The 14,826-nt window shown below is 34.0% G+C and overlaps 1 protein-coding gene and 1 long non-coding RNA gene across 5 annotated transcripts; one reads left to right on the top strand and one right to left on the bottom strand.

Annotated features, from left to right (window-relative positions):
• Positions 1–271: 271 nt before the first annotated feature.
• LOC110939202 lies at positions 272–2,293 on the bottom strand. Of its 2 annotated transcripts, XR_002592062.2 has the most exons (5): positions 2,091–2,293; positions 1,939–2,012; positions 1,053–1,127; positions 805–925; positions 272–477 (listed from the first exon to the last, which is right to left on the bottom strand). It is a non-coding gene; the product is annotated as an uncharacterized LOC110939202 (long non-coding RNA). The 2 variants fall into 2 exon arrangements; XR_002592061.2 differs by having other exon boundaries at positions 1,939–2,291.
• Positions 2,294–8,806: 6,513 nt separating this feature from the next.
• Positions 8,807–13,991, top strand: LOC110941381 (agamous-like MADS-box protein AGL11). 3 transcript variants are annotated; one of them, XM_022183005.2, is made up of 9 exons: positions 8,807–8,938; positions 9,684–9,878; positions 11,650–11,734; positions 11,932–11,993; positions 12,586–12,685; positions 12,983–13,024; positions 13,138–13,179; positions 13,326–13,513; positions 13,809–13,991. In XM_022183005.2, the coding sequence occupies exons 2-9, from the start codon at positions 9,697–9,699 to the stop codon at positions 13,810–13,812; spliced, it is 705 nt and encodes a 234-aa protein (XP_022038697.1). In that variant the 5' UTR covers positions 8,807–8,938; positions 9,684–9,696; the 3' UTR covers positions 13,813–13,991. The 3 variants fall into 3 exon arrangements, with proteins under 3 accessions (XP_022038697.1, XP_035846603.1, XP_035846602.1); XM_035990710.1 differs by having other exon boundaries at positions 12,643–12,685; XM_035990709.1 differs by lacking the exon at positions 8,807–8,938 and adding an exon at positions 9,065–9,250.
• Positions 13,992–14,826: the final 835 nt, after the last annotated feature.

Consider the following 14,826-nt stretch of genomic DNA (forward strand, 5'->3'; position numbering starts at 1 on the left):
ATATATTAACAAAAAAACTACTTTTTCCTAATATACTCAAAAGATGCGGGTTCTATAACCGCATCTTTTGATATATTAACAAAAAGAACTATATTTTCTTAATATACTCAAGAGATGCGGTTCTAAAACCGCATCTCTTGGTGTTTTAGAGTAAAATAATTATATATAGATATAGCTTGTTAATTTCCAAGAAATTTTATTAAAAATTCCCAAAAAATTATATTTTCGACAAATGATCTAAAAATGAAAATAAAATATACAAAAAACAAAATTAAATTAGAACCAATATAATATAACACAAGAATACAAATTACAAAGGTTTCAAAGTAACACAAGATTACAAGAGTTTTAAAGTAACATAAATACATATATATCTTTAGATGATGAAAGTGATATACAATAGCGTCCCGAACCGATGTCTTCATACTTGCAACCCAGTACCGTCTTCTATTCATACTTGGAACCAAACCGCATTGCCTAACAAAATATAAAGTTACATTAATAAAATGAGCTTAAAATGTATACACAAGTGTACATGTGGATGAAATGCAATCTTTAAATTCAAATGTTCAAAACACTATTAACATGCATACACATAAAACATGTCGCTACATATGCACATAAGACATGAAGATCCGAATCCACGACCTTAAACTCCGACCATACTACAATCATAAATCACAAACCATACAAGAAGCATTTATCAAAGCATGCAAAAAGCATTCATCTAATGCAAGGATATACATGTCTTATGTGAATCAAAATGAGTTACTAATTTCTTGGTTTGGGTGAGAAAAGGTATACCAGTTTAAGGATTATTGGGGCAGTTATTCAAGAATGTGGTCAACTCCAATTACAGTTTACGTGATGAACAATTTTGTCTCTCTCAATCTACATAAGACCATTTTAGAGCAGGTATACCACCCTACAATTAAAAACAAGTATTAAAAATTGTATGTAGCCAATTTAAACAAAAAGCACAGCTGCACAAGTCAAACTAAAGATGAACATAGGCATCTATATTGTGATATTGCTATCAAAGAAATACATACCACTTGTTTTTAAGGCATAACATAGTTATCTCTATAGCCCGGTATTGTTCCCCATGCGTTATATTGTTCCTTGTCCTGAAATCATTATAAGACGAAATATTAAAATGATCCCTTCCAAGTAAATGGGAAACAAAAACAAAGTTTTATGAATGCAAGATCTGAAGTTCTCTACTAGATTCTCATTTATGGTATCAAACTGCACATATTAGAAGCCATTCATCAACGATTTGTAAAATATGTTGCAAAGACGATTAACATTTAAGCCATACTGCACTATTAGCATCCACCTCATGAATCATGAGTAAAAAATTGCACTACATTATTGAGTCACATGTCACTGAAAAGTAGATTGGACTTCTTTATGTAATTAAAAATATATTATTTTCAATAGTTGAAGTCATTTACAACACCAAGTGTCAGGTATCAAAGTTATTTTTAAATAGGAGTTGATAAAACTGGTACTAGAAAGTAAGCACAAAACAACTACAAGGCATAGAACAAGATAGCTTCTCTATGGGATTTTTTTAAACACTTGGTATGCTAAATTGTATATTAAATAAATTAAGTGCTTTAATCTATTAATAAACACAACAGTTATTATAATAATGATGTAAGATGATGTAGTACCTCTTTTGCTACATGTCAGTATGAAAAGAAAAGCGATACAAATTACATGATTCTAGACAAATTCTAAAGCTTTGATATCAGTTAAGTACAGTAAACTTCTGAATATTTTCACGGAATTACAAGATAAAGACATAGCTATAAACTAAAACATAACAGGATTCTTCACAAAATTTGGTATGCATATGCATATATATATATATATATATATATATATAGTGTATTGGGAATTGAAGGAATAAACAAGGATGAGTTGCACTACCTTGACGACGATTAAAGAAGAATCCAATCACGTAAGTTTCTCAAAAGGATTGCAAGCCCTACTATCAAAAGCAACTGCAAAACAAAAAAAAACATAGAAGGCTTTAATTTCACAATCTACAAAAAATGCGGTGGTGAGATGGAGGGCAAAACCAATCAATAATCGCTATGGCGGAACCACCATTGACAGGCAACGACATCATCACCATCATTCACTGCTGACTGCTCACCCTCTATCACGGTCCCGTCATTCGTTGCTCACCCTCTCCATCCATCGTGGTTACATAGAAGCATGAAAGTAGAACCAATTTTGAAGAGTGGAGCAGATTAGGGCTAAATAAAAGAATGAATGGAGATTGTAAAATGTGAAAATTAAAATTCAATTTTTGCTAGAGGGAAACCAATTTGGGGGGAAATAAGGAGTAATGAAAAAAATCAAAAAAAAAAAATGGGGGGAACTGATTTGGGAAAATAGGAGGGAAAGTAAAAAATAAAATAAAAACTTGTTAAAGAATATTAACATTTAGCTAAAAACAAAGCTAAAAAAAATATACATATGTATGACCGGTTACGGTTACGGTTACGCTTAGTTTTATGATTATAATATAAACCATAATATCAAAACTAAGCTTTAATATTTTATTTTTAATTTTGAATTTCTTTATACATTTAATATATTTAATGTGCCATAGGGGTGGCAATGGTGTCGGGTTGATGGGTTGACGGGTTACGGGTTGACGGGTTGAAATATTCAACCGGAACCCGACCCATATTATTATTCGGGTCAAATATTTCAATCATAACCCGACCCATATTAATTCAGGTCAACCCAAACCCGACCCGTTTAACCCATATTTTTAAATAAGTGATATAAGTTCAAAATTTATAAACGAGTTGTTCGGTTTTAAAGGAGTCGGCCCGAGCCTTTCACTACTCAAGCTTGACTCGTCATGTTTTTATGCTCGACTCAGTTCAAGTCTACTTATTTGAGCTCGAGTTTGGCTCGCGAGTAAAACTCAAAACTCAAGCTATTTTGCGAATAATCTCAAACGAGCTAAAAGCTCAACTCCAACTAATTTCGATATTGTACCAAATGCGCCTAGTTGAGGCCGACTTTGGCTTTTTAAAATTGGGTTAAAATCATCTTTATCATTATATTTTAAATTAAAAAACAAAAATAATGTTTCGACTAGCCTAAACGAGCTTTGTATTTTAGGCTCGAGATCGGCTCTGTTCGAGTCTACTTATTTGAGCTCGAGCTCGGTTTGCGAGTAAAACTCAAAGCCCGAGCTCGGCTCGAGCTATTTTGCGAACAATCTCAAACGAGCTAAAAGCTCAGCGCGAACTCGCTTCGATATTGTTTGCTATTAGCCTATTACAAAGACCCATATGGGCTTCAGTTGAAATCGCCTTTAAATGGATTAGGTTATAATCATCATTATCGTTGTATTATATTTAAAAAAAAAAAAACTAAATTTATGTTTGGTTCGTTTAGCTTTGCGACCCTAAACAAGCTTTGTCTTTTAGGCTTGGGCTCGAGCTCGATAACTAAACGAGTTGTATTTCATGCTCGAGCTTAAGCTTTAGGCTCGTTTAGTCTCATGATGCTAAACGAGCTTTGTATTTTAGGCGTGAAACAATCATATACATCTTAATGGACATGGATGGGCTTTATGGGAACATTATATCTTAAAGGCGTCATATAGGGTTGGAGTCACTCATAGTATATAATAATGGATATAATAGATCTTATAACTCTCAATGGATTATGTTGGGCATTAATATAATGATAGGCTTAATTAAGTCACATTATGTCTTGAAAAAATAAATAGATTGGATTGTATTACACCACGATGAGAAATAATAGACTATGTATGTCTTAATGAATCATGTTGGGCCTTAATAGTGATTATGAATCTTAAGCACCATGATCCGCATTATATATATCTTAATGGATCATATATGGTCATAATATTCATGATGGCTCTTGATTGATCATGTTGGGCTTTTATTAGGTCATATTATGTAGGATCGGTTTTCGACTCCCGAACGATTGCGTATCGACACGTGTGACGTGCGGAATCCGTACGCGTGCGTGGACCGAACACGAGAACGTACTAAATCTGTGATTCTATTCAAAGATATGAAATCTTACAATCACGTGAATCACCTTTTGCAATTTCTCTCTCTAGACTCTCTCTATAGCTCCAAAGCTCTCCAAACTCCAAAATGTGCAAAAGTCCTAAAATCAAGACACTACTCTCCTATTTATAGGCCAAGGGGTTTAATGAGATTTCTCATTAATTACAGAATTGCCACCTTGCCTTTTCACTAAATATAACACTATAATGTCCTGTTTTCTTCTGTTTCAGCTACGTATCATATTGACGGAGGCGATAGACATAACTGCACCAACATATTAGATGTATTATACTGGGTTGTGGTATATTATACCATAATGGACAATAATACAATCACGAGCCGAGCCGAACCGACCGGAGCTTTGCTCATGCTTGGTTCGTTTATAAACTAAATTGAACCGAGCGTTTTTTCAACCGAGCCAAAGTCGAACGAGCGCCTTTCGACCAGGGTATTTTTTGATCGAACGTCAAGCGAGCATCAAGTGTCGCCTAACAAATAGGAAAGTGACGATGGGGTTGTTAGTTGTTAGAGTAAAGTGCAGTTTTCGGCCATAAGGTTTCGTCCAATTCGACAATGGACTATTGGTATCGGCTTTCAATTCTATAATTATGTGGGATCTAGTTGGATCTTGAACCAAACATTATTAATGTGCGCCTCTAGTTATTTTATTAATATATACATGTATACACAAACATATATAGAGTTAGGTTCATTTGTGAACAACCCCTTGATTGTGAACAATAGTGAACTAATCCTACCCCTTGATTATCAATATACAAATGTAAAATAATGACCAAGATTTGATGATGAAAATCCCTTCTTTCCGAGGATCGGTGGCTGGATCGTCCGCTTGATCTGTCTCCTGCACAAGGGAAACACACCGTGACTCGTAACAAGGAGGATGGGGTGGGGGATTCTCCTTGTTACCACTCTCCAGCGTGAGAATCAGTAATTTGCTTGAGAGCAAAGTGTGTTATCAAGAGTCAGGTATCAAGTATTAAGTTTAAAGTCTCACCAAGAATCAAGATTCATAGCGTTTAATAAGTATCAAGCATCAAGTGTCAAGTTTCAAAGTATCACAAAGTTTCACAAATGTTCACATAGTTAAGTCTCATTCGTATAGGGACTAGTCTTGCCAAAAGTTAAAAGTTCAGGGACGCAGGGCGTTACACCTTAAACCTGGTCTGGGATGGGTGTTTATAGCCGAGGAGTGAAGGAGGGTGATTGAGTGGCTAGACTGACAGCGTGCAGCCCTTTGCAGGTGTGTCAGGCTTGTCAGTCACCGAGGTGATGCCACGTTCCACTGCGACTATCAATCTGTGTGCCAGCGTTGCTTACGTGTGGGCTGACAGGCGACTGCCATTGGTGCCACTTGCTGTTACGATGTCAGTCCCACTTGCTCTGTGGATAGAATGCAGTGTCGGGCCGCATCGCTATCTGCGGTAACTGCAGTCGTTTCCGCGTCCCTTGCTTTGGCAAAGATGTCTATAGAATGCGGTGCCAGGCCGCATCGCCATATGCGGTAACCATTGTTGTTACCAAGATCCCTTGTCGTGACGAAAAAGTTCATAGGATGCGGTGTTAAACCGCATCTCTATGTATGACATCCATTTTCATACACAAGATAAGTCTTCTCATCACTTGACCGATTGGATTCGGTATCTGTGTTCGCGCATGCCCGCACAGACGCAGATAAGTTCTTGCTGGTGGGAGTATTTGAAAAGGGTGATGGTCACTCGCGACTGCTTTGGTGCGAGATCTGGGACCATACCCCTTCAAAGTGGTTCTTCGGTTTATCACTTTCTAATATTAAAAAAAATAATTTTTAACATGTTAAGCTGAACTTTTATGACATATTTAGGGTGAAGGGAGTGGTTAGACATTTAGAATTGGTAAACTCTCTAATCACCTAATCACGTAGCGTCATGCCAATTGTAGGTCCGTGTTTCGGGATCCAATCCGTGATTTTCATGATTATGTTCATAGATGGAAGAAGATAGAGAGGATAAACAAACAAACTTTGTATTAATCCGGTAGTAAACATTACAAGTCGGCCCGATTACATGGAATCCGAACTAATACCAAAGAAGTATACATCCGGGGAGAAACCAAGTGGTGATTTCTCCCGGTGAGGTCTCAAACCTCCTATCACTCTCTTGCACACACTTGTGCTCTCACTCTTGTGTTGCAAATGACAAGGTGTTGGTATTTATACCAAACACAGGTTGTATGGTCGAAGGATCAAGCTGACTGGTCGATAGATCATCTGTCGACCATCCAGCTTTCGAAAGGTACACATATACCTCGAAGGATGCCATATCCTTCGAGGTCCATCTTCAACCTTCGATGGATATCTTTCGAGCTCATCGAAGGATACACAATCCTTCGATGCCTTATCCTTCGACACCAACATATACAACCATAATTTGTCTAGCAAACACACACGGTCAACCGAATAACCCTCTCGTTTGACCACTTCAAACGAGCGGGTCTATACACGTTCGATAGACCGTTTCACTAACTATTACAAATTCAGCGTAAAATAATAACTAATCTATTCGACAAGCATCGGACACAAAATCTGCATCAACACCAATTGTTTACCTTATGCTCAAAAACGTTGCCGGTGGTTTACCTAATTGGGTTTATGTAAACTATTTAAAAAAAAAGAAAAAATATGTGATTGGTTGAGAATGAATGAACCCCACCACACATGTTTCTCTCTCCCCCTTCCCTCCCTCTCCCCAACTCGGTGAACCTTCACCAATTTTGGCCACCAATTCGGTAAACACTTGAGCGGTAAAGGGTTGGCTGTGGTCACCGATTCGGTAAACACAAGTTTACCGCAACCACTCCGTATACCCGACATGTTATGTTTTGTAATTAATATTTTTATATTCAAATTTTGTAATTAATCTCCCTACTAATTTTTATCCAACTTTTCATTCCCTCCTAAATACCCAGTTTTCCCCCCTGATCTCACCAACGAAAATTAGAAGTACAACAATATACGTTTTTGGAGGGAACATTACAACACTATAGGTTTTTGGAGGGAAAATTTAGAGGGGAAGTAACTAATTAAGAAAACACTTAGGGAAATACGGTATTTTTTTTTAATTTAGTAAAAAAGGTATATAATAAATTATATAACATTTTAAAATTTAAATACTGTTTGTAAATAATAAAATATATATTAGGACTGTTATTTTTCAACAAAAAAAAAAAAACTATTATATCTTTTTGGATTTAACATGATCCTTTGGGAATTAAAAAATATATCAAGAGATGCGGTTATCTAACCGCATCTTTTGGTTCTTGATCCTTTTAAAACACTCATAAGATGCGGTTACATTTGAACCGCATCTTTTAGCCCATGTTTTTTACAAAACAAACATAAGATGCGGGTTAGAGAGGAGAACCGCATCTTTTGTGGTCACCCATAGCATCTTTTGATCACTTTTGTACTAGTGATCACAGTGCATCATCATGAATCGAACAAAAACTAACTTGTGAATGATAATGAAACTAACCGAATACAACTTGTAACGAACTTGAACTTTGAATAATAATCACTTGTAATTACACGAACTTGAATAACTAATCGAACCGAAGAACAATGGGGATTTGCAGCCGGCTTTATACGTGTGAACAGGCACGTCTCCACAGTCGCGACGTTTCAAAATGAAGGGATACGTCGATCCCTTGATAACCGCTCCTGCGGTTAGTAAACGTGGACGTACCGGTTCAATTTCATCGGCCCAAACCCGCATGCCTTCTAATCGATACATAACCTTACTGGACTTAATGTTTGTTCGACCCATTACATATGGCCTACGGCCCAAACACATAAAACATAAACACTATTGTTTTGACCCATAATAAACTAAACAAATAAATAAACGTTACCGGCCCGAAAGCCGTTTCTTGTACTCGGATGGACTTGATTAACATCGTTCTTCAGAAATGACATGGCAACGTATGACTGGGTTAGAAAAAGTTTTCCCTCACCTAATTAAGGGGGTGCCCCCTTCACCCTTATGTTCATTTCCAAATACTTACAAAATTGAGAATTGATTGTAAAAATGATCTATAGACTTAAAACCATATATTTCACAATTTTTTTTGTTTCTGTCATAATAAAAAAAAAACATTAAATTCACACGTAACTAATGCTTGAACTTCTAGTTACATTGATTTACACTCTCAATTGGCTTTCCAATATAAGCTATACGTTCATTCCTGTTTTCTTACTATGATTAAATACTCATAATATATACGTTCATTCAAATCTTGGTGGAAAATGCAGTGGTGGATTCAGGAATTTTTTCCACCAGGTTCCTTTTAGTAGATTTTCACTAATTCTCACTATTTTTTTTTTAAATCATACAAAATTTTCACTGTTTTTTTCATTTTTTTTCCAAACTAAGGGGGTTCCCGGGAACCCCCAAAACACCCCTGGATCCGCCACTGGAAAATGAATGTATATCTGGTTGAGGCTTGCATTTGTACAACACCTAATGCAAGAAAGTGTAGGTTGTGCATGCAACAGTGAGTAGTACATGATGGTTTGTAAGTAAATACAAGATAAGGGAAAGGGTATAACAGTAAATTAAAAAGTAAGTATGGAAATATCATTTTAGGGTTAGAATCAACCACGTTGCTTTTCTGAACAACCACCATAATGCATACCATATAAGGTAATTGTCATTTTCCAATCCAGCTACCTATACAACATGATGAAACTATAGGTATGGATCTTAGGGTTTTTATTTTAAGACCACTTTACCTTACATTGGAGAGAGAGATTGAACTGAAGTGAGGTGATCGTTTTCTTAAAGGTGTTGGTTTCTTCTTCAAAGGTACTGTTTTTGGTCGGATTTTATATACCCATTTACATGTTCATACAGATTCTATATTTATCTTTTTACTAGCTTTCTTGTAATTAATATTTCCTGTCTTCTGTAAGGAAAAGTGCTAGAAACTGAGTAGGTTATTTGATCATTTTATAGAAAATGTACTTATTAATTTCGTCTGAACTTCATCATATGATCAGGTTGTCCATACTACAACAGATCTAGAGAGAGAGAGAGAGAGAGAGAGAGAGAGAGAGAGAGAGAGAGAGAGAGAGAGGAGAGTTGTGTGTGTGTGTGTGTTTTGCTTCTTTATCTTGGGTAATAAGATTTTTTAACCATAGTCTTTCTCATTTCCTAACAAAAAGTTTTATTTAGATATATAAAAAGAAAACCCTAAGTTTTCAATTTCAGATCTTTATAAAGATTGATGTTTTTCTTCAACCAAATGATTGGATTTAGTATCAAAATCTACTTATTCACTAGATGTTGTGTATTTACAATCATATGTGTTTTGTTCTTGAGGATTTTAAGATAATCCAAAAGATTTCTTCGTTTATATATTGATATGTATTTAGGTCAACTTAGATTTCAAATCTACATGGTTTTGTAGATTGTTTTAGCCCTAATTAGGTTAATAGTTTCATGTATATTTCTGAGGAGGAATCTTGACTTTGAAATTTGAGTATTTTGTTTAGATTACATAATTATTTAGTTACATGTATGATTAGTTTATGTGTATGTATGAATACAGGCAAAGTGGAACCATGGGTAGGGGAAAGATTATGATCAAAAGGATCGAAAATGATACGGCTCGACAGGTGACCTTCTGCAAGAGGAGGGGTGGGCTTCTCAAGAAAGCTTGTGAGCTTTCGGTTATGTGCGATGCTGAAATCGCTTTGATTGTCTTCTCCCCACGTGGACGCGTCTATGAGTTTGCCAATAACGAGTAACTTTCTTGATCATGTTAATTAATTTGCCAATAACGAGTAACTTTCGGTTATGTGCGATGCTGAAATCGCTTTGATTGTCTTCTCCCCCGAGATTTTTTAACTTACCTAGAAAGGATCATATTTTTACGAGTTTTTTTCCAAACTAGTGTTGGTGGAAAAACTATTTACCAAAATGGTGTTCCTTGAATACTATTTACCAAAACAGTGTTCCTTATTTATTTTGTATTTCCTCCTTTCTATTTTAACCAACATATTAAACTTTTTTCTATATTTTCATTAAATTAAATAAATATCTATTCTTTTATTCTCGAAAGATTTATATATTTTTTTAATTAATCCAATATTTATTTATTTCTTTGATTTTAATTTTCCAACTAAGTCTGTATTTTTTTTTGTTTGCAATGATTCTTTGTAAATAGTAAAACTCTCATTATGATTTTGCTTATGTCTGATATTTCAATAATAAAATAAATTAGAACATGCTAATAAGTTATCATATATGTATCGTGTGTATGTGAATGTTCTTAGCAATAATTCTTTGTAAATAGTAAAACTCCCATTATCGTTTGCTTATATATGATATTGAATAATAAAATAAATTAAAAATGCTCATAGGAAATATGTATCGTGTGTATGTATATGTGGTATGTAACTATGTATGTATGTATGTGTAATGAGATATATATAAATTTTATTTAAACTATCAAAATAAATAAGTAACCATAAAAACGATTACACCAAGTCGATTCTAAAAAAATAATAAATTCACAAAAGCTTAGTAATTTGCATAACATTGTTTTAGCACTTTTATAAGTTTTATTAACCATGGACTTCTTGATTTCTTTTGTTGTTCAATATCAACTGTGTATTCTTTTTAAATAGCTTTCGATTTATTTGAGCTAGTTGTTTCACTTTGGAATCAATACTCTTCTTTCAAGTGTGTGCACACATATAACTTTTAATTTAAAGCATAAACAGTTGAAAAAAACAATAATTATTGCTAAAAAATATAAATAGTTAGTCTGAGAATTAAATTCAAAGAAATAAATAGATACTTGATTAATTTAATAGAAATATAAAAGAAGTTTAATACATTGGTTTAAAAAGAAAAGGGAAATACAAAATAAACAAGGAACACTATTTTGTTAAATACTTTTCAAGGAACACCATTTTAGTAAATAGTTTTTCCACCAACACTAGAATGGTAAAAAAACTCATATTTTTACATGTTGCATTTAATAAAAAAAAAGCTAAAAGCAAAAAAAGTGAGTATGAATTTACTTTTATTGTTTTTGTAGTTTTAAAAAGTTATTATCTTGCATCTCCGTTTTTTTTTTTTTTTTTTTTTTTTTGCAAAAGTGCTTGATTAATATGATCGTTTTATTTGATATACAGATACAACACGTTTTATTTGAAAAAGAAAGAAATGAAAAAAAAGTAAAGTTATTTTGAAATTGGAACTACAAGTTTTTGGTGAGCCATTGAATTTGTAACAGTTTCCTTCTTGGTACAAGTCCACTATCAGTGCCACACTGATACTCAAAAACTTTTCGATTTTGTTGCATGCTAACAGAAATTTGTGTTGGAAACACAAATGTGAAATTATGACTTCTGAGTCACCGGGGTAAAAAAAAAACCCTAGCTTGTGTGCAAGTTTTTTTTTAACCCCAAATGTTGCTTGTGTGCAAGTAGGTATGAGTTAAATTGTATGCATTTGATATCTGTTAGTTTTGACATTTGACTGAGGGTATGTATTTGATTCAACAGCATAAAATCAACTATAGAGAAGTACAAGAGGATAAAATCCGATGAATCAAACACCAATTTCACACCTCAAGAGATTAATGCTCAAGTAAGATCATCAATATATTATTTTACGATGAACTTTTGTAACAAATATTAATTATATTATGTTTATTATTATTATGTTTATGTTTATTATGTTTGCAACATTTTTTATCAAAATCCAAGGACGTACGTAAATAAAACCTGACCCAAAAAAAATATAAATATAATAATTTCAATTGATGGTGTTGTTGGTGCATGCAGTATTACCAGGAGGAGGCGAAGAAGCTTCGCCAACAGATAAAAATCCGCCAGAATTCTAACAGGTGAATTTATATTTTTTTGAAAATTAAACTTCATTAAAACATATCTCCGACCTAAAAGGGCAAAAGGCCAAACAAACAAACAACACTCCCGACCCAAACAGGCAAAGGGCAAGAAATTACAATATGTACAAAGGGTATTTATACCAATCCGCCCAGCTAATATAATTACAGGATGATCTATTTTTAACCCAAGCATACCTCTCGAGTTTATCTCTCCTATGATATCTTGCGGACTACAATTAATCTGATTAAAGACCACATCATTCTTTCCTTTCTATATGCACCAACATGCGCTAATAGCCCATTACATGAATGTGTCTTAAAGTTGATATAAATTGGTTTTCTGAAAAAGAAAAAAACAAAAAAACAGAAAAAAAAAACAAAACAAAACTGGTCATATGTATAACTTCTTCGAGCTCCGAAGAAAGTGAAGGTTTTTAGTAAATAGCAGGAAACCGGGTTATATATCGTTAAATAATTAAATATATTTACTTATTTAGATTTCATTCTTTAAAATATGAATAAATTTCAATCACAAATAATGCTTTATGTAAGTCATTTTATGTTATTCTTATATTCTATTTGATTTCAGGCACCTTAAGGGTGAAGGATTGGATTCTTTGAACATTAACGAGCTGAAGAAACTAGAGACAAAACTTGAGAGAGCAATATCAAGGATCAGATCAAAGAAGGTAATTCTGCATATTATAACATTTATATCCTTTTACGGGTGGTGCAGTGGTAAATGCCAGGTTCCTCTCTAACAGAGGTCTTGGGTTTGAATCATGCTTCCACTATTGCGTAAGATGTAATCTATGTAATCCGCTTGATTAGCAGGCCACTACCCTAGCTGCTAATGTTGGCAGTGTCATAAGTTTTCTGATAGCATGTTCTCATCGTTAAAATTAAAAAAAAAAAAAAAACAAAACAAAACATTTATTAATATAAATTTAATATTTACTCATGTTATCATATTGTTTGATCAACAGCATGACATGATACTTGAAGAAACTGAATCCCTACAGAACAGGGTAAGTCATTAATTACTTTCGATGGTTACATGTGCCTTAATTACCATTCTTAATCTAGTGTTAATAAAATTAAACATCTTAATATACTAGATATCTTACTTTCTCTTTAACAGGAGCTTGTGCTTGAACACACCAACACAATCCTTCGCTCCAAGGTACGCAAAACATGATTTGATTATTATTGTACATTCTTAACAATACGCGAAACATAACACTACCAACTACTGAAAGGGTAACTGCAACGGTCAAAATCCGTTAATTATTGATTTTTATTGATTTCCATTTGGAAATTTGATTGCAGATTGCTGAGAATGAGAAGGTGCAGCAGCATTTGGTGGATCAAACTAATGAAGGGTACCGTGTAATAGAAGCATACCTTGCTAGGAGCGCCCTTCAACTTAATATAGGAGGGCCTTTGGAGGATACCCCCACACCAGCACCGGCACCTGCACCTTATTCCCCCTATCCCAACAAGTCTCTTCACATCTGGTATAATTTAGACACTACTAAACTCATGCATGCTAATTCAGTTTTATTTTATTATTACGCGCCTTGTCTTGTGATCTAATGGCATTCGTGATTATCGTTCACAAATGTTATGTTGATTCAAAACCTTGCAAGTGCAACTTGATTAAGTGGTATTTAGGATTATAAAGTTGTTCAAAAAAACATTGAGCGAAAAATGAAAATATAAATCATAATATATGGATATTTATTAGAAACTTATTCAGAGCTAATAATATATAAGTAGAGAACTGGTCACACTAATAAATTTGTTTTTCAGGTGAACAAAGCGGTACTCGAGTAAAGTTTACTTCTATGTAGGACGTTTGGAAGAAGCACTTCGTGAAGTTTGGTTTTGTGTGGTTTTAATTTAAAACGTACCCTAATTAAGTATGAAAACTTAATGTAATGATATGGTCAAGACTATCAACTATGACAACTATATATGATTGTTATTTATGAATTATGGCACTCTAAATAATTTGGGTATATTGCCGTGACTAAATGTTTATAGCACATTTTTGTGTTTGAACTCAATATATGACGAACAAATGAAAACGCGGTTTAATTTCTAGATCATCGTCTCAAATCGAACAACTTGTGAGGTGATGAGATATACAATTTTCTATTAACTAGATGAAAGAATATGGGTTAAACCGTGAGCTCGACTAGTATGACCAAATTGAGCTTGAAGCGTGCTTGTTTCCATCCTCAATCGGAACTCGTTGTAACAGCAACTCCAACAATGTCTATGTGGCAGTCTTTGGAATTCCAAACTCAAGAACTGAACGACACTAACAGCATCCACAACGTTGAGCCCCGTCCAAAATCCAGATTTTTCACATCAGAATGTCATATTATTCTAAACCATAACCTTTCCGAACCCACTTTTTTCTTTAAGACTAAACCACTCCAAACCTCCATCTCATCATCTACTTTTTCTTTCATTATTTATTTATCTACATCTAATTTATTTAATATATTTATAAATTATATTAATAATAATTGTATTCCTTTTATACTATAATTTTTTTTCATTAATTTATTTTAATATATTGTTATTTATATACTATATTTTACAAATTTTGTAGAACTTGATTTAAATCAAGAAACAAGGGGTTGATGAAGAATGAGATGCTGTTAGTTGCTGACATAGCATGAAGCATCCTGACAAAGTGTACAAGAGTCAGAAGATTCGGATACGAATTGTCTTCTGACAGTGAAAGTACATGTGAAGAAGTACCTGTGAACCTGTGTAGGTCCCTAGAGGAGGATCTAGTAACCTTCTCCTTGTTACC

Source organism: Helianthus annuus, chromosome 5 (genome assembly GCF_002127325.2).
Source record: "Helianthus annuus cultivar XRQ/B chromosome 5, HanXRQr2.0-SUNRISE, whole genome shotgun sequence".
Lineage (NCBI taxonomy): Eukaryota > Viridiplantae > Streptophyta > Magnoliopsida > Asterales > Asteraceae > Helianthus > Helianthus annuus.

Bases quoted from the DNA above. Each gene is read 5' to 3' on its own strand.
- LOC110941381 (XM_022183005.2), top strand. From the start codon at position 9,697: ATGGGTAGGGGAAAGATTATGATCAAAAGGATCGAAAATGATACGGCT. The intron at 11,735-11,931 runs GTAAGATCATCA...TGGTGCATGCAG, and splicing joins CTCAAGAGATTAATGCTCAA to TATTACCAGGAGGAGGCGAA. The intron at 13,025-13,137 runs GTAAGTCATTAA...TCTCTTTAACAG, and splicing joins CTGAATCCCTACAGAACAGG to GAGCTTGTGCTTGAACACAC.